Source organism: Heptranchias perlo, chromosome 5, assembly GCF_035084215.1.
Source record: "Heptranchias perlo isolate sHepPer1 chromosome 5, sHepPer1.hap1, whole genome shotgun sequence".
In the NCBI taxonomy this organism is placed as follows: Eukaryota; Metazoa; Chordata; class Chondrichthyes; order Hexanchiformes; family Hexanchidae; genus Heptranchias; species Heptranchias perlo.
The window spans coordinates 101835214-101862700 of record NC_090329.1 but is presented as its reverse complement, the minus strand read 5'-3'; the positions used below and the strand labels follow the sequence as shown (position 1 = coordinate 101862700).

Below are 27487 nucleotides of genomic sequence, written 5' to 3'. Positions count from 1 at the left end.
CCCTTTGAACCCTTTTTGCATCCTCCTCACAAATCACATTCCCACCTAGTTTTGTGTCATTAGCGAACTTGGAAATATTACATTTGGTCCCCTCATTCAAATCATTGATATAGATTGTGAATAGCTGGGGCCCAAGCACCGATCCCTGCGGTACCCCACTAGTCACAGTCTGCCAACCTGAAAAAGACCTGTTTATTCCTACTCTCTGTTTTCTGTCTGTTAACCAATTCTCAATACATGCCAGTATATTACCCCCAATTCCATGTGCTCTAACTTTGTTCACCAACCTCCTGTGTGGGACCTTATCAAAAGCATTCTGAAAATCCAAATACACCACATCCACTGGTTCCCCCTTATCTATTCTACCAGTAACATCCTCAAAGAACTCCAATAGGTTTGTCAAACATGATTTCCCTTTCACAAATCCATGCTGACTCTGCCAAATCCTATTATTATTTTCTAATCAAGATTGAAGCCCATGGAATATAGGGGACAGTAGCAGAATGGACACAAAATTGGCTAATTAACAGTAAGTTGAGAGTAGTGGTGAACAGCTGTTTTTCAGATTGGAGGGGGCTGTACAGGGGTCGGTACTAGGACCACTGCTTTTCTTGATATATATTAATTAATGACTTGTACTTGGGTATACAGGGCACAATTTCAAAATTTGCAGATGTCACAAAACCTGGAAGGATAGTGAAGAGTGAGGAAAATAGTGATAGACTTCAAGAGGACATAAACAAGCTGGTTTATTGGGCGGACACGTGGCAGATGAAATTTAACGCAGAAAAATGCGAAGTGATACATTTTGGTAGGAAGAACGAGGAGAGGCAATATAAACTAGAGGGCATAATTCTAAAAGGGGTACAGAAACAGAGAGATCTGGGGGTATATGTGCACAAATCGTTGAAAGTGGCAGGACAGGTTGAGAAAGTGGTTAAAAAAGCATATGGGATCCTGGGCTTTATAAAAAGAGGCATAGAGTACAAAAGCAAGGAAGTCATGATGAACCTTTATAAAACACTGGTTCGATCACAATTGGAGTATTGTGCCCAGTTCTGGGCACCGCACGTTAGGAAACGTGTGAAGGCCTTTCAGAGGGTGCAGAAAAGATTTACTGGAATGATCCCAGGGATGAGGGACTTCAGTGGATAGAATGGAGAAGCTGGGGTTGTTCTCCTTGGAACAGAGAAGGTTGAGAGGAGATTTGATAGAGGTATTTAAAATCATGAAGGGTCTAGACAGAGTAGATAGAGAGAAACTGTTCCCATTGGCGGAAGGGTCAAGAACCAGAGGACATAGATTTAAGGTGAATGGCAAAAGAACCAATGATGACAGGAGGAAAAACGTTCTTACGCAGCAAGTGGTTATGTTCTGGAATGCACTGCCGGGGAGGGTGGTGAAGGCAGATTCAATCATGGCTTTCAAAATGGAACCGAATAAGTACTTCAAAGGAAAAAATTTGCAGGGCTACAGGGATAGGCCTGGGGAGTGGGACTAGCTGGATTGCTCTTGCATAGAGCTGGCACGGATTCGATGGGCCGAATGGCCTCCTTCCGTGCTGTAACCTTTCTATGATTCTTAAGTTTAGAATAATATACTTCACAACTTAAATGTGATGTAAGCTTCTGCCAAGACATTGACACTGTGATTTCTTGGCAAGACAGTTATCTTCCCTGTACAGTATTTAGAAGCTACACCGACATTAAATAAGTGATAAAAGTCCCAACCAAAGGACAGAAAAAACAGTGCAGCAATATAAATAGCTATTAACAGGTCATGTGTCTGTACTTCAGGCTTCTGAATAAAAATGCAGTATTTTTAAAGTGAATATTAATCAACTTCAGAACAGCAATCATCTATTTCAGATATTTCAGTTTGTAATACTGCATGTGACAATCCTAAATCAGTCTTTAAAACTACTCTTGGAGCATGAGTTTTCTGTTCAAGTTACCTGTGGCAGACACGCCCATCTGTGGGATGAGTTGGTCATCTTTACAGTTCTCCCGGCCAGGCACCAGTCGTTGGTATTTTGGTGGATGGGGGTTGCCATCCACATCCACCAGGAATGGAGGCGGCATAAGATGTGGCGCCTGCTGTGTCTGCTCATCCAAGACATAGTTGTTGGTATCCCGAATTAGAGGTCGATAGTCCGTGTGGAAAAACATCTGATCAGAAATCTACAGGAGGAGATTTCAAAAGATGTTAGGATTTATTTTTGAAAGCTTTATTAAAGTGATTGCGTTTGTTTATGTTTTTAATCGACAGTTACATAAACGAACCAACTGGAAGAAACCATTTTTGCTTCAGTCTTTTGAAGTACAATTTTAAAATTTGCGAATGACACCAAATTGAGAGGATACAGCAAAGGCTATGGGCCCTGACAACATCCCAGCTGTAGTGCTGAAGACTTGTGCTCCAGAATTAGCTGCGCCTCTAGCCAAGCTGTTCCAGTACAGCTACAACACGGGCATCTACCCGACAATGTGGAAAATTGCCCAGGTATGTCCTGTCCACAAAAAGCAGGACAAATCCAATCCGGCCAATTACTGCCCCATCAGTCTACTCTCAATCATCAGCAAAGTGATGGAAGGTGTCGTCGACAGTGCTATCAAGCGGCACTTACTCACCAATAACCTGCTCACCAATGCTCAGTTTAGGACCAGACAATGACCATGCTAGATTGTTGTAAAACTCCAGCTAACCCTGTCACCCCTACCTGCTCTGGTCTACCTGTGAATCCAGTCCCATGTTATGTGGTTGACTCTTAATTCTCTCAGGAAAACATTAAAAAGTCAAAATTTTAATTATAATTAAGCAACTGGAAGAAAAAATATAAGCTTAATTGTCCCTAGACAATGTGTTTACCCCTCAGTGTGTAAAGTTAAAGAAAAAATGTCTTAATAAATTATTGCTGGGTTACAGTGATAGTTTAATAAAAAATCATTTTTCTTTAACTTTACACGCAGCAGAAAAAATACCTCCTGCATCATCAAAAATACTGATTCACTGACCCAAAGCCAATTTCTTAAAAAAAAGTTATCTAATTTCTCACTGAAAAACTCATCTGTCATAAACAATTTGGACTCGGGAATTGGAAGCACAATTTCAAAATTTGTGGATGACCCCCATTTAGGGGGTATAGTTAATACCGAGGAGGACTATGATAAAATACAGGAAGACAATAATAAACTCGCAGAATGGACGTGTAATTGACAAATGAATTTCAATATAGATAGGTGTGAGGTATTACATTTCGGTAGGAAGAATAAGGGGGCCATATACTGCTTGGATAACAAGAGACTAAATGGGGTAGAGGAGCAGAGGGATCTAGGGGTACAGATACACAAATCAGTAAAAGTAGCGATGCAGGTTAATAAGGCCATAAAAAAAGCAAACCAAGCATTGGGGTTCATTTCTAGAAGGACAGAATTGAAAAACAGAGAAGTTATGTTAAACTTGTATAGAACCTTGGTTAGGCCACACTTGGGAGTAATGTGGACAGTTCTGGTCTCCATATTATAAAAAGGATATAGAAGGATTGGAGAAGGTGCAAAAAAGATTTACTAGGATGATACCAGAACTGAGAGGTTATATCTATCAGGAAAGATTGAGCAGGCTGGGGCTCTTTGCTCTAGAAAAGAGAAGACCAAGGAGCAACCTGATATAGGTATTTAAGATTATGAAAGGGTTTGACAGGGTAGACGTAGAGAAGATGTTTCCACGTGCGGGGGGAGACCAGAACTAGGGGCCACAAATATAAGATAGTCACTAATAAATTAAGGAGAAACTTCCTTACCCAGAGTGGTTAGAATGTGGAACTCGCTACCACAAGTAGTTGAGGTGACTAGCATAGACACATTTAAAGGGAAGCTAGATGAACACATGAACGAGAAAGGAAAAGAAGGATATGCTGATAGGGTTAGATGAAGTAGGGAGGGAGGAGGCTCGTGTGCAGCATAAACACTAGCATGGACCCATTGGGCCAAATGGCCTGTTTCTGTGCTGTACATTCTATGGAAGGGCAGACAATACAAGAAATGCAAGCTTGGGATAGCTTTGCACTGCACTCTTCTGACCTCCAGTAGCCTACCCACATACTGAGCTAGCAGCAAAGTAGAATTAAACACTTACATAATAAGGTCAACTGACAGTATAATCTGAATTAGAAAATGTTCGTTACCAGCACACACAGAAAAAATGATACAACAAACTATGTTTTTTCCTACTTCATACCTTGTCATATTTACTACTAGAGCCAAAGCCAAAGATGAGAAGATGCCCATGGGAGTCAGTACATGCAAAATGCTGCCCATCAGGGGAGCATTTGCAATCAAACACTGCTCCATGTCCCTGACCTTCAATCTGAAACATAAATACATACGGCATGTAAAAATAACAAGGAGGAAAACATACATGTAAAGCAGTTGTATATGTTGCATTATAAAAAATAGATGTTTCACAACAAGCAGCTTAGGCTTGAACATGAATTTTAGGATATTATCAGAGAAGAATAGTATGGTTTACTTTATTGTCAGTACAGCATACGTATAACACGTTGAAATTATGACATTTCTGATATAGAAGTATTATTTTAAAATTAGAATTAAACAACTACACTATATTCCCTAAGGAGGAAAACCATTCTGTAACCACACTCACCACAGAAATTATACCACAATTAGTCCAAGAGAAGTCAGTGATTTAAGACAAAAAATCAGCAGCAGCAATGGAAGAGAGACTAATCTTTCCTTTAAATGTAAAGAAAACCAAGCATTTTTATTGCGTGGGCTAAAGCACAAAACAATTATTGAACTCATGCCCAAGGCTACTCGTTGAGAACAGGCAGAACACTACATGCAGTATTTCAGCTGCATGAATTACACTCATCATCCCCACGTGACTTGAGTGGCTTTAAATAGCACTAAGATCACACAATTCCCAAGTCAATGTGCTGACAACAGTATGTACATTTGCATTTGTAGTGATTATTTGGAGGGAGGAAGGAGATGGCTGTTTTCAGTGTTACAAGAACCCTAGAAGTGGCAGTCATTTGTGGTGCCAAGTGTACAGAGTTCTGGATTATTCAGCAGGTTACAGACTAATAAAAATAAGTTGAAGCAGCATTTTTATTTATAATCAAGTTAGATTTTTAAAAAATCAATTTACATACTGCTTGATCTCTTTACCCTCCTAGTATCAATTGAAAATACCAGTGAGGGAGATAGCAAAAAGTAAACTACAAAATCAGGTTTCAGCTTTCTCAATGGCAAAAATAAACCTCAAAATATTTTACAATTAATCCCCATTAACAAGGAACCTTGCAATATTCTATGTGATCTTACAATATTGTTACCCAAAAGCTCCACCATGCAGTTCAGTTTTGATAGGAAAGATGGGAAGTTTTGACATAGAATAAATCTCAGACATTTTCTACAAAAACAAAATGAGCTATAAGTTATGTAGCCAGGAGTAGGATGAGTGGCTACAAGAGCAGGGCAGAGGCTGGGTATTCTGTGACGAGTGGTTCACTTCCTTAAAACCAATCTCCCACCCTCAAGATTCTAGACGGGAGTGTAATAGAATATTCACCAGCTGCCCGGATGGGTTTCAGCCGCAACATCACTAAAACTCAATACCATCCAGGGCCCGGCAGTTCGTTTGGTGGGCGCCCTTACCGCTGGACTCAATATCCAACCCACCCACCACTAGCACACTGTGGCTGCAGTATGCAGTATAGAGGATTCACTGCAGTAAATCACTAAAGTTACTTTGATAGCATCTCCCTCCCCTGCGACCTCTACAATCAAGAAGGACAAAAACAGCAACGTTGTCGGAATACAATCACCTCCAACTTCCCCTCCAAGTCCCAATTGGATATATAGCACTGTTTCTTCATCATGGCTGGATCAATATCCTGGAATTCCCTACCTAACACCATAGTGGGAACAACATCACCACAAAGACTGCGGTGATTCATGGAGATGGCCAACTATAGATGGGCAATAAATGAGGCCTTGCCAGTGTTGCCCACATCCAGAGAACAAATAATATGAAAAGAATATGAGTGGGATGAGGAGATGACCATGATCACCACCAACCTGGTTTAATATAGAAACATATTTGAAAACACTTCACGGAAAAAAGTGAATACTGAGCCAAAGAAAGGGATATTAGGCAGGGTAACCATAAGCTTTGTCAAAGAGCTAGTTTTGAAGGATAGTCTTAAAGGAGAGGGAGGTGCAAAGGTGGAGGGGGTTAGGGAGGGAATTCTAGAGTGTAGGACTTAGACTAAAGGCACGGCTACCAATGGTAGGGTGAAGGGAAGAGGGGGGGGGGGGGGGGTTGGAAGACATGCACAAGAGGGCCAACTAAGAAGGGGATCTCGAGTTGGGGGGGGGGTGGGGGAGGTTGCAGCGCTTTAGAAGGCTAGAGACAGGGAGGGGAGAGGCAACTGTTGGATTTAAACACATGATAGGAATTTTAAGATTGAGGCATTGGGGGACCGTAAGCCACTGTGGGTCAGCAAGGACAGGGGTGATGAGCGAGCTGGACTTGGTGTGGGATGGGATAGGGGCAGCAGAGCTTTGGATGAACTGAAGTTTACAGAGGGTAGAGAATGGGAGGCTGACCAGTAAAGCATTAGAGTAATGAGCCTGGAGGTGACAAAAGGTTATTGTTGGTTGTGGTTGTTGTTACAGGTTGGGAGTAGACTTTTCCCATGATTTTATAGCTTGATCTAAAGAACATGTTGTTTTGAGCATTGACACTAAATCTAAGCTGGACTGGAACTTGGCACCTATAACAGTGATATTGAGATTCGCAACTATGTCCAATTAAGTCAAGGCTAAGACTTTCTGAAGGTTTTCTGCTCCCTAAAGGTGGATTTACAAGAATCATAATTGTAAGACAACAGTGGGCTTGCATTACCAATGTTGGGGGTGGAGGGCATGGTGTTCCTTCCAAGTTAAATAGGGATCACCGGAAATCACAAGATTGGACTCTTTTGCAAAAAAGCTTCAAGTGTTTTTACATTGTTTAGATCCGACTGCAGGATAGCGGCATCCATAAGCCAGCAAGTTATGGCGAATCTATGGCTCAATCACAAGAATGAAGAGGCCAATTTAGGTAGCATAATTGCAGGGTGACATCTTACAGACCTTGTTCTCCCACAATCAGAACCAAACAAGCACCAATCTAAAAGGGCATTACAACAATCTTTGTGGCTACAAAAGAGGTCTACAGCACACCAGTTTCTTAAATATTTGCAATACAACAGTGAACTTCTGTTATTATTACTTCAGTAAAGATAAAGTCTGCGTTGGCGCTGAAGACTTAATATGCTCCCACCAAAACCCAAATCACTCTGGATTGAAGCAGCTCAATTTAAGTTTTTCTCTCTCAAAATCTTGTGGTAGGGCAAAATATTTTTCAAGTAAAATTTAAATAATTGCGGTTCTTGGGGGCAGAGAACGGGATGGTTCTCTGTAGGAAATTTATTCGGTTCGCATTATCCACAAGTCAAATAACTACTTAAAAGTAAACGTGCATAGGCATTATGGGAGAATAAGGTCAGGCTCTGTGGTTATACCCCTCCACAATCATATAGCCTGCAGCTCTCACTGTTTAGGTACATACATGAAAAATATAATTGCCATTTAGGAGGCCTGCAGTACCCACAGAACCACTGAAGTCACAATCTTCAGAAGAACGAAGATCATTTGTGGGTAAAGGAAGCATTTTTTTCTTATGTATGCTTAAGTTGTGACATGTGCATGCTGTGCAGTGACTTAGGGCTCAATTTTAAAACGGAGCCGGGAAGGGGCGGGTCAAATTGAGGTCGGTAAACCCATTAGTACGGGTTTCCTGGATGTCCTTACGATTTTGACGCAAGGATGTCTTTTTTTTTGTTGGTTTCCCATCCATAGAAACATAGAAAATAGGAGCAAGAGTAGGCCATTCGGCCCTTCTCCACCATTCAAAATGATCATGGCTGATCGTCTAACTCAGTACCCTGTTCCTGCTTTTTCCCCATATCCCTTGATCCCTTTAGCATTAAGAAATATATCTAGCTCCTTCTTGAATACATCTAATGACTTGGCCTCCACTGCCTTCTGTGGGAGAGAATTCCATAGGTTCACCACCCTCTGAGTGAAGAAATTTCTCCTCATCTCGGTTCTAAATGGCATACCCCGTATCCTGAGAATGTGACCCCTGGTTCTGGACTCCCCAGCCATCAGGAACATCCTCCCTGCATCTAGTCTGTCTAGTCCTGTTAGAATTTTATATGTTTTGATGAGATCACCTCTCATTCTTCTAAACTCTAGTGAATTTCGGCCTAGTCGACCCAATCTCTCCTCATACGTCAGTCCTGCCATCCCAGGAATCAGTCTGGTAAACCTTCATTGCACTCCCTCCATGGCAAGGACATCCTTCCTCAGATAAGGAGACCAAAACTGCACACAATACTCCAGATGTGGTCTCACCAAGGCCCTGTATAACTGCAGTAAGACATCCCTGCTCCTGTACTCAAATCCTCTTGCAATGAAGGCCAACATACCATTCGCCTTCCTAACTGCTTGCTGCACCTGAATGCTCACTTTCAGCGACTGGTGTACAAGGACACCCAGGTCTCGTTGTACCTCCCCTTTTCCCAATCTATTACCATTCAGATAATAATCTGCCTTTCTGTTTTTACAACAAAAGTGGATAACCTCACATTTATCACATTATACTGCATTTGCCATGTTCTTGCCCACTCACCCAACTTGTCTAAATCACATTGAAGCCTCTTTGCATCCTCCTCACAGCTCACATTCCACCCCAGCTTTGTGTCGTCTGCAAACTTGGAAATGTTACGTTTAGTTCCCTCACCCAAATCATTGACATATATTGTGAATAACTGGGGCCCAAGCACTGATCCCTGCGGTACCCCACTAGTCACTGCCTGCCACCCAGAAAAAGACCCGTTTATTCTTACTCTCTGTTTCCTGTCTGTCAACCAATTCTCAATCCATGCCAGTATATTCCCCCCAATCCCATGTGCTTTAATTTTGCACACAAACCTCTTGTGTGGGACCTTATTAAAAAACCTTCTGAAAATCCAAGTACACCACATCCACTGGTTCTCCATTATCTATTCTACTAGTTACATTCTCAAAAAACTCCAGCAGATTTGTTAAGCGTGATTTCCCTTTCATAAACCCATGCTGACTTTGTCCAATCTCGTCAATACCTTCCAAGTGTTCTGTTATCACATCTTTTAGAATAGACTCTAGCATTTTCCCCACTGCTGATGTTAGGCTAACTGGTCTGTAATTCCCTGTTTTTTTTCTCTCCCTCCTTTTTTAAATAGTGGGTTACATTTGCCACCCTCCAATCTGTAGGAACTGTTTCAGCATTTATAGAATTTTGGAAGATGATCACCAATGCATCCACTATTTCCAGGGCCACTTCCTTTAGTACTCTGGGATGTGGATTATCAGGCCCTGGGGATTTGTCAGCCTTCAGCCCCATTAATTTCCCTAGCACTATTTTTTTTTAACTTATATTGGTTTCCTTCAGTTCCTCCCTTTCACTAGACCCTTGGTTCCCTAACATTTCTGGCAGGTTATTTGTGTCCGACTGACCGGCCTGATTGACAGGCTGGACTCAGACAGACGAGAGACCAGCCAGGGAGAGGACATCTTCAGTTAAGTCTTTGTTTGTATGGATTGGGGGGGAGGGGGGGTCACAGGTTAGCACGGGGGTCATGAGTCATGGGATCAGGGGTCAGTCACGGAGGGGGTGGTGGTGTCGGGATCTGGGGCCATTGTGGGAGTCCGTGATCATTGAGGGGGAGGATCGGAGTGGGGGAGGATCAGGGTCAGGGGTCCACGATCGGGGGTCAGGTGTCCGCGTTCATTGCAGGGGGCAGGGGGGTCGGTGCAGGTAGGCTTGTTGGGCCTGGGGGAAGTATTCCTGCTCCTCCGGGCCCACAAGCTGTGCCTTTCTAGGCACCTACCTTGGGCCTTCTCGCCTGCTTTCACAAGGCGTAAAACAGAAGGTCCGGGAATCCAGGCCCCCCGGGGCTGAAATCAGGAAGTCCAGAAAAATGGAGGCCCGAAGCCTCCTTGAAAAGTCTTAAGGCCCGACCCGCCTCCTGGGTGCAGGTTAGTCGCTCGCCCCGGTGATGGACAGCTTGGAGTCAGGTCTGAAATGGTGGCAATTTTCAATGCCTCCCCCACCCCCAGCCCACCTGTTTTTCAATGTTAAAATTGAGCCCCTAATGTCTGTAAACTGAATGCCTGCATTTTGTGACAGCAAAATAACCACACTATTATACATGCTTTTCAGTGATCGTCTCTCAAGGGCTGTAGTGTAAAAAAAAATACTTTTTAGAGTGCTTCTAATATGTTTTATGCCGACCATTATGCACAATTAAAAAGGCACCAAAATGTTAAAGCAAGGTATCTGTAATAGTGCCGGAGAGGTGACAAAGTACCAAAACACCAGAATACTCAAAGGAACTTGCATCTCTATCACCTCAAAATGAGTAATTGTAACCAGCAATAACGTTAACAATTATCAACAGGAAATAGGTTAATCTCATTTTAGATGTACACTTCAGAAAACATAAATATTTGTACCATATTGAAATATGATCGAATTTTCACTCCTCTCACTATATCCCAAACTATCACGTTGCCATCATGTCCCGCAGAGAAGAGGACCCTGGGATCAAAGGGGTGTGGCTCAAGTACAAACACTTCATCTTCATGTCCCTGCAACAACAACAAGGTTGAATTATTAATAACCAGTAATACAGGTAAAGACTGTCATTATCATGTCCTTTTTAAAAAATCAGTCACAAATAATTCACAATTTTTTTTTCTGGTCAAGGTACAGACTATTAAGTTGTCTTAACTGCCACTGTTCACTCCTCCCTGTCTGTCCCACCCACCTTTCCCCCCATCTCTTTTCAATTTTGCCCCTTCAGCACCCACACCAGGTCAATTTCCTTCATAAGGTTTACGTCCTACTTTCTCGATTCCCTTCCCACCCAAATCCTGACCACTTAACTACTTCTCCTTATCCCAATCTTGGCCAACATCATAAACACTTCCCTTAGCACAGGCAATGGTCCCCTCCCCTTAAAAACTGCTATCATCACACCCCTCCTGAAAAAAATCTACCCGTAGTCCTCCAACTATCATCCGATACCTAGTCTCCCTTTCCACTTTAAGCTCCTCGAATTCGTTGTCACTAACCAGTAACCATGCTCACTTCTCCCAAAACTCCTTCAAATCCCTTCAATCCTGCCCACAGCACCAAAATAGCCCTGGTCAAAATCACCAATGAAACACTGGTTAGGCCTCAGCTGGAGTATTGTGTTCAATTCTGGGCACCACACTTAAGGATGTCAAGGCTTTAGAAAGGGTGCAGAAGAGATTTATTAGAGATTCATCACCACCACCTGCTCAAGGGTAATTAGGGATGGGCAATAAATGTCGGCCTTGCCAGCGACGCCCACATCCCATGAACAAATTTTTTAAAAGATACCAAGGATAAGGGTCTTCAGTTACATGGAGAGACTGGAGAAGCTGGGGTTGTTCTCCATAGAGCAGAGAAGGTTAAGAGGAGATTTGATAGAGGTGTTCAAAATCATGAACAGTTTTGATAGAGTAAATAAGGAGAAACTGTTTCCAGTGACAGAAGGGTCGGTAACCAGAGGATGCAGATTTAAAGTGATTGGCAAAAGAACTAAAGGCGACACAGAGAGTTGTTATGATCTAGAATGCACTGCCTGAAAGGCTGGTGGAAGCAGATTCAGTACTAACTTTAAAAAGAGAATTGGATAAATACTTGAAGGGAAAAAATTTATAAGGCTATGGGGAAAGAGCAAGGGAATGGGACTAATTGGATAGCTCTTTCAAAGCGCCAGGACAGGCACAATGGGCTGAACGGCCTCCTTCTGTGCTGTAACATACCATGATATCCTCTGTGACTGCAATCATGATGCATTATCCTTCTCTGTCCTCTTCGACCTTCCTGCATTGAACACATTCGACCTCTCCATCCTTTTCTACCAACCTTTCTCCATGGTTCACCTCCAGTAAACTGCCCCTGTTTGCCTTTCCTACCTATCCCAATGTACTCTGCGCATCTTCAGCAATGGCTCCCCCTCCCACCTCCGAACATTGGCGTACCACAAGGTTCCATCCTTGCCCTCGTTCTTTTCCTTATTTACATACTGCCCCTCAGAGACATTATTCATAGGCACGGAGTCAGCTTCCATATATATGGTGAAGACACCCAACTTTACCTATCCAAACCCACCTTTGATTTCATGACTATCTCTGTTCTTTGAGAGTGCCCATCTGACATCAAGTTATGGATAAGTCAGAATGACCAAAACTGCAGAAAACTATGAGGATTATAAAAGGAATAGAAAGAGAGATTAGGAAGGCTGAGGGAATATGAAAAAAAATTGAGGTCAATGGAAAAAGAAAAAGCAAAGTACATAAGGAATAAAAGGATAGCAAAAAAAAGTGATGGGACCACTTGGAGGTGAAGGGGGTCATCTTGTACTTGAGAGTGACAGAATGACAGAGATGCTTTTACAGAAGATGAAAGTAGGCTTATAAGAGTATCAAAAATGGTTCTGAATGAGCAACTATTAGAGGTTAATATTCAAAAGGACTCTGTATTAAAAAATCTTTGGAAATGGGAATTGGGCCAAATGATTGGAGTGCGGCAAATATTACACCTCTACTGAAAATAGGAAAAATAAATAAGCCAGGAACTTGAAGCCCAATTTGTCTATTTCAGTTGTGGATAAACTTCTAGGTGAATAAAGAAAATTATTAATAATGACCATCACAAATAATATGGTTTTGTAGAAATTTTTAAAACTTTTTTTAAAAAAAAGAGTATAAAAGGAATAGATTCCTTTCTTAAATGTATGGTGTGCTGCTGAGCTAAAGAGTCTAAATTTGATCACTAGTCTTAACACCACCACTGAGTCCTGCAAGGTAGTGATGGGGACGGTATATCTGACTTCAGTGTCCTTTGGCTGAGGTGAAGGAAAGAAAAGAGCTGAGATCCCCATTCTTGATTGCTAGCCAGTGTCTTTGCTGAGAAGTGCACCCATGGACAGAATCAGACTTGGCTGCGATGTCTACCATCATTACTCTGCCTGGGCACAAACATGAAGAGCAGCCACTTTGGAAGGATACTAAAGAGTTGTCAGTACGAGCCAGCAAATGTAGGAGAGGAAGGTAGAAAAAGGGAGAAAAATGTTTTTTTTAAAAATACTTGCCCTATACGACAAATGGCTTTACTCTTTGTCATGGAGAGGAAGAAGGTATTCTTTATTCTGTAACACTAACTGAAAAATTCTGGTGATGTCCTAGATTAGGCTACTCAAAATTAATAATGCAGCTTCTTACCATCAGAACATGTATGAGCTGACCAGTGCAAGAATTCCAAACCTTCAGTGTAAGGTTATTGACTGCTGTAATAACAGTGTTGTCGTGACGATCCCATGCCACCATGGTTACTTTCAGTTTGTTCACTTTGTCTTCTAATCCTTGTGGATTATACCTTTAAGAACAAGAACATTTTACATTAGTAACGTTCTCTCTAAAAGTAAAATAAAATTAATCTTCTCAAAATTTAAAACTTGAATTTATTTAGCGCCTTATCATATCTCAGAAATGTCTCAAAAGTGCTTCACGTATGATAAATTCTTCGAACTCCAGTAAATGTTAGCAAGGTATCGCAAATAGCAATGATATATAACTAATGTAACTGTTTTTGGTGATATTGGTATACCAGGACACCAAGAGAATTCTTTATTCTTCAAAATTCTGCATTGGATGGTGAATGAACCACTGAAACAAGGAGACAGGACCAAAGGAGGGCACCCCTAATAACTTAGCATTCACTCGGTACAGCACTGGAGTGTCAGTTAAGATTATGAATTCAAATCCCTGGCATGGGACTCGAACCCACAACCTACCGACCCTGTGGCAAGAGTGCTACCGACTGAGATAAAGAAAGAACTTGCGTTTATATAGCGCCTCTCATGACTTCCGGACGTCCCAAAGCGCTTTACAGCCAATGAGGTACTTTTGAAGTGTAGTCACTGTTGTAATGTAGGAAACATGTGCACAGCAAGATCCCATGAACAGCAATGTGATAATGACCAGGTAATCTGTTCTAGTAGTGTTAGTTGAGGGATATATATTGGCTCCAGAACGCCGGGGGAGAACTCTCCTGCTCTTCTTCCAATAGCGGCCATGGGATCTTTTACGTCCACCTGAGAGATCATATGGGGCCTCGGTTTAACATCTCATCCGAAAAACGGCACCTCCGACAGTGCAGCACCCCCTCAGTACTGGCACCAGGAGTGTTGGCCTAAATTATGGGCTCAAGTCTCTGGACTGAGACTTGAACCCACAACCTTCTGACTCAGAAATAAGCTGATATACTTGTAAATTGTTAAATATATCACATTTCTCAAATGAATTCTTACTGCACTTTCAACTTCTATCGCAAATCCTCTACCTCCCCCACTAAAATTCAGATTAAAGTAGCCTGATTCAGGAGAGGGAAAAAAATTGTATATACTCCTTGCAATTAGCTCTAACTTAGATTCGAACACTTGACACTTAATTAGTAATAATTCAGTCATTTTTTAAAATCTCATTTCTAAGTGAATAAAGCATTAAGATGTACACATTTCTGAAATGTGTGCTAAACTTATAGCAAGCCTATGTAAGGTGCCCATAGAAATCAAGCAACAGTTTAGTCACAGTACCTTGGAAGTGTAGCAAGATGTACCTGGCATTCATCTACAATGCAGTCAATAACAATCTGAATACCTTTGTTTCTACAAATTTTTTATATACACCCAATTAGTTGTACTAATGGTGCATCGCCATTTGTCTAAAAGACACATTTGAATTTAATAAGATGGTGCACTGCCTGCCTGTAGTGCCCATCAAGATACACTTGACAGCATCTAATGTTCAACATACACCACTGTGCGATCTAAATAGGCCATATCTGTTAAGACAATCATGAATTCAGCAAAAAAGGACCCAGAGAATGAGAATTCAGCAAAAAAGGACCAAGAGATTGATTAAGAGGGGAAAAATAGAGTAAAGTTGAAAGGAACATAAAAGCGGTCTGTAAAAGCTTCTACAAGTATGTAAAAAAAAAGATTAGTGAAGACAAATGTAGGTCCCTTACAGTCAGAAACGGGAGAATTTATAATGGGGTACAAGGAAATGGCAGAGCAATTAAACAAATACTTTCATTCTGTCTTCATGGAAGACACATATAACTTCTCAGAAACGCTAGGGAACCAAGGAACGAGTGAGAAGGAAGAATTAAAGGAAATTAGTATTAGTAAAAAAAGTAGTGCTGGAAAAATTAATGGGACTGAAAGCCGATAAGTCCCCAGGGCCTGATGATCTGCATCCCAGAGTATTAAAAGAGGTAGCCATGGAAATAGTGGATGCATTAGTTGTTATCTTCCAAAATTCTATAGATAATGGAACAGTTCCTACAGATTGAAGGGTGGCAAATGTAACCCCACTATTTAAAAAATGAGGGAGAGAAAACAGGGAACTACAGACCAGTTAGCCTAACATCAGTAGTAGGGAAAATGCTAGAGTCTATTATAAAGGATGTGATAACGGGACATTTAGAAAATATCAATGGGATTAGACAAAGTCAACGTTGATTTATGAAAGGGAAATTATGTTTGACAAGCCGACTGGAGTTTTTTGAGGATGTAACTGGTAGAATAGATAAGGGAGAGCCAGTGGATGTAGTTTATTTGGATTTTCAGAAAGCCTTTGATAAAAGTCCCACACAAGAGGTTAGTGTGCAAAATTAAAGCACATGGGATTGGGGGGTAATATACTGGCATGGACTGAAAATTGGTTAACAGACAGGAAACAGAGAGTAGGGATAAATCGGTCTTTTTCGGGGTTGCAGGCAGTGACCAGCGGGGTACTGCAGGGATCAGTGCCTGGGCCCCAGCTATTCACAATATATGTCAATGATTTGGATGAGAGAACCAAATGTAATATTTCCAAGTTTGCTGACGACACAAAACTAGGTGGGATTGTGAGTTGTGAGGAGGATGCAAAGGAGCTTCAAGGCGATTTAGACAAGTTGAGTGAGTGGGCAAATACATGGCAGATGCAGTTTTATGTGGATAAATGTGAAGTTATCCTCTTCGGAAGGAAAAACAGAAAGGCAGAATATTATTTAAATGGTGATAGATTGGGAAATGTTAATGTACAAAGGGACCAGGGTGTCCTTGTATACCAGTCACTGAAAGCAAACATGCAGGTGCAGCAAGCAGTTAGGAAGGCAAATGGTATGTTGGCCTTCATTGCAAGAGGATTTGATACAGGAGCAAGGATGTCTTACTGCAGTTATACAGGGCCTTGGTGAGACCACACCTTGAGTATTGTGTGCAGTTTTGGTCTCCTTACCTAAGAAAGGATATACTTGCCATAGAGGGAGTGCAGCGAAGGTTCGCCAGACTGATTCCTGGGATGGCAGGACTGTCAGGAGAGATTGGGTCCACTCGGCCTGTATTCACTCGAGTTTAGAAGAATGAGAGGGGATCTCATTGAAACATATAAAATTCTGACAGGGCTAGACAGACTGGATGCAGGGAGGACATTTCCCCTGGCTGGGGAGTCCAGAACCAGGGGTCACAATCTTAGGATACTGGGTAGGACATTTAGGACTGAGATGAGAAGAAATTTCTTCACTCAGAGGGTGGTGAACCTGTGGAATTCTCTACCACAGAAGATTATGGAGGCCAAGTCACTGAATATATTTAAGAAGGAGCTAGATAGATTTCTAGACACAAAAGGCATCAAGGAGTATGGGGAGAGTGCGGGAATATGGTATTGAGAAAGAGGATCAGCCATGATCATATTGAATGGCGGAGCAGGCTCGAAGGACCTGCTCCTATTTTCTATGTTTCTATGTCTAATCATGTCAAAGGTCCTTCCTCACCCCCCTCCCCCTATGTTAGTCTAAGAACCTCTAAAGCCTGTTAACCTGAGGTTAGTTTCAAATCAGTAGCTACAGTATCTATTCCAAATGAATTTCAATATTGATTAAGTGTGAGGTGGTATATTTTGTTCGGAAGAATAAGGTGGCCACATACTCCTGGGAAAATAAGGGTCTAAATGGGGTAGAGGAGCAAAGGGATCTGGGGTACAGATAAACAAATCACTAAAAGTAACGACGCAAGTTAATAAGGCCATAAAAAATGCAACAAAGCACTGGAATTCATTTCTAGAGGGATAGAATTGAAAAGCAGGGAAATTATGTTAAACTTGTATAGAACCTTGGTTAGACCACACTTGGAGTACTGTGAACAGTTCTGGACTCCATATTATAAAGAGGATATAGAGGCGCTGGAGAAGGTACAAAAAGATTAACTAGGATGATGCCAGAAATGAGAAAAACACTAAACAGGCTGGGGCTCTTTTCTCTAGAAAAGAGAAGGCTGAGGGGTGACCTGACATAGGGGTCTTTAAGATTATGAAAGGGTTTGATAGGGTAGACGTAGAGAAAATATTTTCCACTTGCGGGGAGACCAGAACCAGAAGCCATAAATACAAGATAGTCACTAATAAATCCAATAGGGAAATCAGGAGAAACATCTTTACCCAGAGAGTGGTGAGAATGTGGAACTTGCTACCACAAGGGGAAGTTGAGGCAACTAGCATAGATGCATTTAAGGGGAAGCTAGATAAACACATGAGGGAGAAAGGAATAGAAGGATATGCTGATAGGGTTAGATGACGATGGATGGGAAGAAGCTCATGTGGAACATAAACACTGGCATTGACCTGTTGGGCCAAATGGCCTATCTGTGTTTTTTTATATATTCGTTCACGGGATGTGGGCGTCGCTGGCGAGGCCGGCATTTATCGCCCATCCCTAATTGCCCTTGAGAAGGTGGTGGTGAGCCGCCGCCTTGAACCGCTGCAGTCCGTGTGGTGAATGTTCTCCCACAGTGCTGTTAGGAAGGGAGTTCCAGGATTTTGACCCAGCGACGATGAAGGAACGGTGATATATTTCCAAGTCGGGATGGTGTGTGACTTGGAGGGGAACGTGCAGGTGGTGTTGTTCCCATGTACCTGCTGCTCTTGTCCTTCTAGGTGGTAGGGGTCGCGGGTTTGGGAGCTGCTGTTGAGGAAGCCTTGGCGAGTTGCTGCAGTGCATCCTGTGGATGGTACACACTGCAGCCACTGTGCGCCGTTGGTCAAGAGAGTGAATGTTTAGGGTGGTGGATGGGGAGCCAATCAAGCGGGCTGCTTTGTCCTGGATGGTGTCGAGCTTCTTGAGTGTTGTTGGAGCTGCACTCATCCAGGCAAGTGGAGAATGTTCCATCACACTCCTGACTTGTGCCTTGTAGATGGTGGAAAGGCTTCGGGGAGTCAGGAGGTGAGTCACTCGCCGCAGTATACCCAGCCTCTGCCCTGCTCTTGTGGCCACAGTATTTATATGGCCGGTCCAGTTAAGTTTCTGGTCAACGGTGACCCCCAGGATGTTGATGGTGGGGGATTCGGCGATGGTAATGCCATTGAATGTCAAGGAGAGGTGGTTAGCCTCTCTCATGTTGGAGATGGTCATTGCCTGGCACTTGTCTGGTGCGAATGTTACTTGCCACTTATGAGCCCAAGCCTGGATGTTGTCCAGGTCTTGCTGCTTGTGGGCTTGGACTGCTTCATTATCTGAAGGGTTGAGAATGGAACTGAAGACTGTGCAATCATCAGTGAACATCCCCATTTCTGACCTTATGATGGAGGGAAGGTCATTGATGAAGCAGCTGAAGATGGTTAGGCCTCGGACACTGCCTTGAGGAACTCCTGCAGCAATATCCTGGGGCTGAGATGATTGGCCTCCAACAACCACTACCATCTTCCTTTGTGCTAGGTATGACTCCAGCCACTGGAGAGTTTTCCCCCTGATTCCCATTGACTTCAATTTTACTAGGGCTCCTTCGTGCCACACTCGGTCAAATGCTGCCTTGATGTCAAGGGCAGTCACTCTCACCTCACCTCTGGAATTCAGCTCTTTTGTCCATGTTTGGGCCAAGGCTGTAATGAGGTCTGGAGCTGAGTGGTCCTGGCGGAACCCAAACTGAGCATCAGAGAGCAGGTTATTGGTGAGTAAGTGCCGCTTGATAGCACTGTCGACGACACCTTCCATCACTTTGCTGATGATCGAGAGTAGACTGATGGGGCGGTAATTGGCCGGATTGGATTTGTCCTGCTTTTTGTGGACAGGACATACCTGGGCAGCTTTCCACATTGTCGGGTAGATGCCAGTGTTGTAGCTGTACTGGAACAGCTTGGCTAGAGGCGCAGCTAGTTCTGGAGCACAAGGCTTCAGCACTACAGCTGGGATGTTGTCGGGGCCCATAGCCTTTTCTGTATCCAGTGCACTCAGCCGTTTCTTGATATCAAGTGGAGTGAATCGAATTGGCTGAAGGCTGGCTTCTGTGATGGTGGGGATAATGGGAGGCAGCAGAGATGGATCATCCACTCGGCACTTCTGGCTGAAGATGGTTGCAAACGCTTCAGCCTTGACTTTTGCACTCACGTGCTGGACTCCGCCATCATTGAGGATGGGGATGTTTACAGAGCCTCCTCCTCCCATTAGTTGTTTAATTGTCCACCACCATTCACGACTGGATGTGGCAGGACTGCAGAGCTTTGATCTGATCCGTTGGTTGGGGAATCGCTTAGCTCTGTCTATAGCATGTTGCTTCCGCCGTTTAGCATGCATGTAGTCCTGAGTTGTAGCTTCACCAGGTTGGCACCTCATTCTTAGGTACGCCTGGTGCCACTCGTGGCATGCTCTTCTACACTCCTCATTGAACCAGGGTTGATCCCCTGGCTTGTTGGTAATGGTAGAGTGAGGATTATGCCGGGACATGAGGTTACAGATTGTGCTGGAATACAATTCTGCTGCTGCTGATGGCCCACAGCGCCTCATAGATGCTCAGTTTTGAGCTGCTAGATCTGTTCTGAATCTATCCCATTTAGCACGGTGGTAGTGCCACACAACAGGTTGGATGGTGTCCTCAGTGCGAAGAAGGGACTTCATTTCCACGAGGACTGTGCGGTGGTCACTCCTACCAATACTGTCATGGATAGATGCATCTGCGACAGGTAGATTGGTGAGGACGAGGTCAACTAAGTTTTTCCCTCATGTTGGTTCGCTCACCACCTGCCGCAGGCCCCGTCTGGCAGCTATGTCCTTCAGGACTCGGTCAGTAGTGGTGCTACCGAGCCACTCTTGGTGATGGTGCTGTACATTCTATGTAATTCCCAGTCAGCAACGACTTATTTATACTACCTCGGTGCAAATGTGATTTCTTCTAGCCAGGAAGAAATTTGCACATGTTTATTTTTTGCCAGTAAATTTTAAATGTACTGAAAGTGCAGCAGGAGCATCTGCTTTCACAAGGTATTTAAATAAGCTCTATTACAGTTTCTGACATGCCCATCTCACACCCTTGCCTTTCAGAGTCTGGAGCTGAATGGTCGCTTTTGGGTCGTTACCAAGTGGAAATGCAAAAGTGTCAGTATAACTGCATTCATAGACTCATATCATCATAATATATCATTAATGGTACTGTTCTGTGAGACCTCGGAATCAACTAAAGTGAGCGGCCTTAATTGATTTTCTTGGACTAATGTAGAGAGGAAAAGTCTCAACTAAAATGTCATTCCATCAACAAGAACATACTTTTTTTTTCTGGATAAATATGTTTCAAGACAGAGGAACTGCAGCACGGCAACTGTAGCACCAGAATACTGAACTCTTTACTATAAGTCTATAATTAAAATCTCAGACTCAACATATTATCCACATCAAGCTTCCACTCGACTAAGTTTGATCATTTCAGGGAGGGATAGAAAATTAGACCAGGGATGAATCACAATTTACATCCCATCTGAGATATCAATCAACAAATGATAATGCCAGCATCCATCAGAGATAGTGCGCTGAATCATCCTAACCTTCCAAACAAAGAAAAGAGCCTAGATATGGGACAAAATTTGGTATCAATTTTTTTTGGTAAACAATATTTACAGCAAATGTGCACCATTAATGTTTCTGAACAAAAAGATTATTTCAGGTTAACCAAAAACATTTGAGAAAGTAACTTTTGCAATAAAATGCTTTAGGAAACATAAGCTGTTGACTAAATATGATCGATTTTTGTTAGGTAAGGGTATCAAGGGATATGGAGCAAAGGCGGGAAAATGGAGTTGAGGTGCTGATAAGCCATGATCTAACGGAATGGTAGAACAGGCTCGAGGGACTGAATCGCCTACTCCTGTTCCTAACTATTATAATGGCTGAATAAACAACAAAGACAGCGCAATAATGAGAAACATTTCTGATTTAGCTAAGTTAGGGGAATGGGCCCCGTGTGTGGCAGATGTCCTTCAACATGGGCAAGTGCAGTGTCATGCAATTTGGTTGCAGAAACTACAGACATGTTTATACAATGCAAGGATGCCTGTTAAAGGCTGTGGATCAATAGAAAGATCTGGGGGTAATAGTTGACAACTCGTAAAAAATGCACACGCAGTATGAGATGGCTACAGTGAAGGCAAATAAGTTTTAGGGTGTACTAAGAGGACTGCTAAGTATAAAACACGGAGCACCATACCTAGGCAATACACAGCTTTGGTACACCAATACTTGGAAGTATTCTGTCGAGATTCTGTCCCAGTGCATGGTGAAGGATATTTAGGCTCTGGAGAAGGTGCTAAGCAGGGTTACCAGATTGACATCTAGCCTTAGAACTCTTAGTTACCAGGATAGATGTTAACAGTTAGGAATATCGACATTAAAGAAACACGGCTTAGAGGGGATATGATTTAGGTTTTTAGAAAGGATGATGAGATTAAGCCTGTTGGATGGGTTATTTGAGGTGGATAGGGTTGGTGGGACTAGAGTTCATTTAGATGCCAGGAAGTATTTCTTTTCACAGCAGGTCATCACCCTTTGGAACAGACTAAGAAAACATGTGGTGAGAATGGATTCACAGCAGTTCTTTGAACAGGAACTTGACAAGTTCTACATTTGGAGTTCTACATTTGGCTCTGAGCAAACACTGCTCTTTGAATCAGTGGTTAGAGGACTGAGAAACAATGGTAGATTTAGTACCTGGTATTGTGGTATTTAATGCAAAATCTTGTTTAAGATCTGGAAAGTTGGTAGTGTTTTTTTTAAGTTTGAATACCATTACTGGTATTCAAATAGCAGCTAAATAAATCTGGATTTTATTTAGTGTAATTGCAGCGATGTGGAGATTTGAGGCCAAATTGGGTATGTACTTTTTACAATGAATGTGACAGACAAAACAGGTCAGCGTATCTGTTGTTTCAATATCTGCCATTAGTCAACTAAAGACAAAACCTTCAGTGAGCAGAAAACAATTGCAATAAGAACTGGCTCATTCTAAGAAGTAGCATCATAACAACTATCATCAGGTGATGCATGATGCCATCAAACATATTGGTTTATAGAAAATTAGGACACAATCAAAAATTTGTTCCTGCTGAGCTGTATCCACATTCTTGGCTTTTCCTACATGCTGGCTTGGTTTCTATTTGGCTCCAATACATCACTGGCTGTCCCCCATTGAATGAATCATTTCCAATATTCCGTAATCAGAACCTCCCCCATCTCCAGCTCCACCCAAATTCAAAAGCCTGTCTCAGCAAGCTCTTCAGTGCTTGCTTTGCAGGGAACATTTTAAGCAACACTGATAATACATTTTCTTGTTGCTGCCAGTACTTTTACACTTTGCAGCCACAGTTTGCGAAAGAAAGACTATTTCTAGATCAATGTCCAGGGTGTTGTGGTAATAATTCTTTATACTACAGAGCAACATCAAAGAACAAAAGCTGGATGTTGCAGACAGTGCTGGTCGCTTACCCAGCTGGCTTGACAGCCATGTCCAATAAAATGCTCTTCCACTCTTGCCGTCGAAACTGCCAGATCCTTGCTGTCCCATCACGACTTCCACTAACAAACCTACCAACAGGGTCAAGAGTCATGTAAAATTACACGTGTTCTTCTTCAGTTAGAAAGAGCTGTCAATTTATAGTCCAAAGATAACTTCTGGATTGCCTTTCACTGAGACAACTTATCAAAAGACATGCTTGTACTTTATGTTGAAAAAAACTAGGCAATATAATCATAAATGCAGTGAATGCAAAAAGTAAAATAGGGTAGAATTTTAACTAGTAATATTATACCTAATCACCCTTCAAAGTGTACAGGACATGTGAGACTGGGTCTGGCTCTACATATTCAAAAATCAGCATATGTAGTTCAAAGGAATTACATATCAAAATTAGGTAAACCTCTTGAAACGTTTGGATCTATAACTCTAACTCAGAACAGAAATAGAAGTTATATTTCAAGGAACTTTCAACTAATAGTATTATGTGGGTTCAGACTAAGAGAGAATATGAGAAGGTCTAAGATAGGTTTAGAATGCGTGTGTGTAAATGCATGAAACGTGGTAAATAAGGTTGGTGAGCCGCAGGAGCAAACAGCCACATGGGAATATGATGTAGTGGCGATAACGGAGACCTAGCTCAAAAAAGGGCTGGATTGGGTACTAAATATTCCTGTATAGATGGTGTTTAGGAAAGATAGAGGAGGAAAAAAAGAAAGTGGGGGTGGGGTTTGGCAGTATTGATTAAGGAGAATATTGCAGTGCTGGAGAGAGAGGATGTCCTTGTCAAGGACAGAATCTATTTGGTTACACTACTGGGTGTATTCTATAGGCCACCAGTTACTGACAAGGATATAGAGGAGCAAATTTGTAGGGAAATTATAAAGAGGTGCAAAAACTATACAGTAGTAATAACGGGGGACTTCAACTATCCTAATAGAGATTGGGATAGTAATAGTGTAAAGGTCAAAGAGGGGGAGGAATTTCTGAGGTGTTCAGGAGAACTTTTTTGATCAGTATGTTTCCAGCACAACGAGGAAGGAGGCATTGCTGGATCTGGTTCTGGGAAATGAGGTGGGTCAAGTGGAGCAAGGATCAGTGGGGGAACATTTAGGGAACAGTGACCATGGTATCATAAGGTTTAGATTAATTATGGAAAAGGACATTGAACAATCTAGAGTAAAAATACTTAATTGGAGGAAGGCCAATTTCAGTGGGTTGAGAATAGATCTGGCCCGGTAAAATTGGGATCAAAGATTTGCAGGCAAAACTGTAATCAAATAATGGGCGGCCTTTAAAGAGGAGCTGGTTCGGGTAGTCTAGGTGCATTCCATTGAGGGGGAAAGGTAGGGCAACCAAAGCCAGAGCTCCCTGGATTACGAAAGAGATAGAGAGTAAGATGAAGCAGAAAAAGGGGGAGTATGACAAATGTCAGGTTGATAACACAAGTGAGAACTAGGCTGAATACAGAAAGTACCAGAGGAGAAGTGAAAAAGAAAATAAGAGGGGAAAAGAGAGAGTATGAGAATAGACTGACGGCTAACATAAAAGGGAATCCAAAAGTCTTCAATAGGCATATAAATAGTAAACGGGTAGTAAGAGGACGGGTGGGGCCGATTAGGGACCAAAAAAAGAGATCTATGCATGAAGGCAGAGGACATGGCTGAGGTACTAAATGAGTATTTTGCATCTGCCTTTACTAAGGAAGAAGATGCTGCTAAAGTCACAGTAAAAGAGGAGGTAGTTGAGATACTGGATGAGCTAAAAATTGACAAAGAGGAGGTACTAGAAAGGCTGGCTGTACTTAAAGTAGATAAGTCACCTGGTCCAGATGGGATACATCCTAAGTTGCTGAAGGAAGTATGGGTGGAAATTGCAGAGGTGCTGGCCATAATTTTTCAATCCTCCTTAGATATGGGGGTGCATGAATTGGTTGGGGGAGTGGCGAGCGGGAAGCCACCATGACACGGTGACCATGAAGTATCCAAAATTGGGCGGTATGGCAAATTGTAATGATTATGAAAAATTGCAGGAGAATATAGGTAGGCTGGGCAGGAGCAGCTCAATGTAGAAAAATGTGATGTGAAATTATACATTTTGAAAGTAAGAATAGGGAAAGGATAAGCTTTTAAATGGAATAGAGGTGCAGAGGGACCTTTGTGTGCAGATACACGGGCCATTCATTAAAAGTACCACCGTAAGTCGATAAGGCCACAAAAATGGCAAATGGAATCCCTGGTTTCCTATTAAGAGGCACAAAATATGCAAGCGAAGAAGTAATGTTGAATTTGTACAATGCCTCAGTTGGTGTATTTTGTACAACTTTGAGCATCTTGTTATAGGAAATTATATAAAAGCAATGGAAAAGGTGCAGTGTAGATTTACTGAGATGTTCTCCAGGATGAGGGTTACAGTTATGAACAGAGACTTGAGAAGTTAGGGCTTTTTTCACTCGAGCTGAGGAGGTTAAGGAGTGACCTGATAGAGGCCATCAAGATTTTGAATGGGTATGATGAGGTAAATAGTGATATTGTTTCGACTGGCTAATGATACAGTAATAAGAGAGCACAAATTTATGATAATCACAAAAAGGAATAAAGATGAGGTTAGAAAAAATTCTTCACACGGAGGATTGTTAGTATGTGGCATTCTCTGCTTAAAACTTATTGATGATGTGCAGATGCCGGTGATGGACTGGGGTGGACAAATGTAAGCAATCTTACAACACCAGGTAATAGTCCAACAGTTCTATTTGAAAATCACAAGCTTTCGGAGCTTACCTCGGAGGTAAGCTCCGAAAGCTTGTGATTTTCAAATAAAACTGTTGGACTATAACCTGGTGTTGTAAGATTTCTTACATAAAACTTATTGAAGCAGAGTTCATAAACTCTTTTAGAAGGGAATTAGATAGTTGCTTGAAAAAGAGGAATGTTAAAGGGTATGGAGAGTGTACAAGAGAGTGGGTAGCTCAAGGTGTGTGAAGTACAGGGGTATGGGGAGACAGGAGGGCAGTGGGATTAGTTTTGGGTTGCTCTAGCAAACAGCTGGCACAGTCACGGTGGGCCGAATGACTCGATTTTGCGTTGTAAAATGTTATGTGGCTCTCTTTTGGGTTGTAAAATGTTATGATTCTATGTGAAAAAAAACAGCAATGCAGACTTAATGACTGAGAGACCTGTTTCTCTGCTGTAACAGTAACATTCTATGATTCTATCAATTTACACTTTTACAAGTTTTGAAGTATTTGAGAACATTCAAGTTCACCGCATCAGCAAACATAATCCAAGTCATCAGTTAACAAATGTAATCTAACAATCTCCAGCAATTGCACTGATAGTAAAAAAAAAACATGCTGCTTTCACTTACCTGTCACTCATGTTGGAGAACTGAATACTGTCAACTTTGTCCTAACAAAAATGTAGACAGGAGATAAAATTAGATGAGTGTAACCATTATGCATTTTTCTTTTATTTTTAAAACATCTATAATACATTAAAATCAGTATGTATGTCAGATGCTCCATTTTATAGATAGGCAAACATCTCTCATGGGTTTTCCAATATTAAACGGTCATATTATACTTAATCACCCTTCAAAGTGTACAGGACATGTGAGACTAGGTCTGGCTCTACATATTCAAAAATCAGCATATGTAGTTCAAAGGAATTACATATCAAAATTAGGTAAACCTCTTGAAACGTTTGGATCTATAACTCTAACTCAGAACAGAAATAGAAGTTATATTTCAAGGAACTTTCAACTATTAGTATTAGGTGGTTTCAGGCTAAGTGAGAACACGAGAAGGTCTAAGATGGGTTTAGAGTACATGTGTGTAAACACACAAAGCGTGGTAAATAAGGTTGGTGAGCTACAGGTGCAAATAGCCACATGGGAAAATGATGTAGTGGCGATAACGGAGACCTGGCTCAAAAAAGGGCTGGATTGGGTATTACCTGGATACAAGATGTTCAAGAAAGATAGGGAAGGAAAAAAAGCAGTCGGGGTGGGGGGGTTGGCAGTATTGATTAAGGAGAATATTGCAGTGCTGGAGAAAGAGGATGTCCTCGAAGGGTCATGGACAGAATCTATTTGCTTAGAGTTAAGAAACAATAGAGGTGCCATTACACTATTGGGTGTATTCTATAAGCCACCATTGAGTGACAAGGATACAGAGGAGCAAATCTGTAGGGAAATTAGAGAGGTGCAAGAACTATACAGTAATAATGGGGGACTTCAACTATCCTAATATAGATTGGGATAGTAATAGTGCAAAGGACGAAGAGGGGGAGGAATTTCTGAAGTGTGTTCAGGAGGACTTTCTTGATCAGTATGTTTCCGGCCCAATGAGGAAGGAGGTATTGCTGGATCTGCTTCTGGGGAATGAGATAGGTCAAGTGGAACAAGGGTCAGTGGGGGAACATTTAGGGAACAGTGATCATAGAATCATAAGATTTAGATTAGTTG

At 42.0% G+C, this 27487-nt stretch overlaps 1 protein-coding gene across 3 annotated transcripts in view; it reads right to left on the bottom strand.

Annotated features, from left to right (window-relative positions):
• phip (pleckstrin homology domain interacting protein) overlaps nt 1-27487 on the bottom strand; it is a 219148-nt gene that overhangs the window by 99026 nt on the left and 92635 nt on the right. For all 3 annotated transcript variants that reach the window (XM_067984931.1, XM_067984932.1, XM_067984933.1), the window contains exons 12-17: nt 26390-26430; nt 22996-23094; nt 13431-13584; nt 10629-10763; nt 4237-4365; nt 1955-2180 (exon numbers count right to left, since the gene is read on the bottom strand). In XM_067984931.1, the coding sequence (XP_067841032.1) occupies nt 1955-2180; nt 4237-4365; nt 10629-10763; nt 13431-13584; nt 22996-23094; nt 26390-26430 (784 nt within the window). The remainder of the gene's footprint in view (nt 1-1954; nt 2181-4236; nt 4366-10628; nt 10764-13430; nt 13585-22995; nt 23095-26389; nt 26431-27487) is intronic.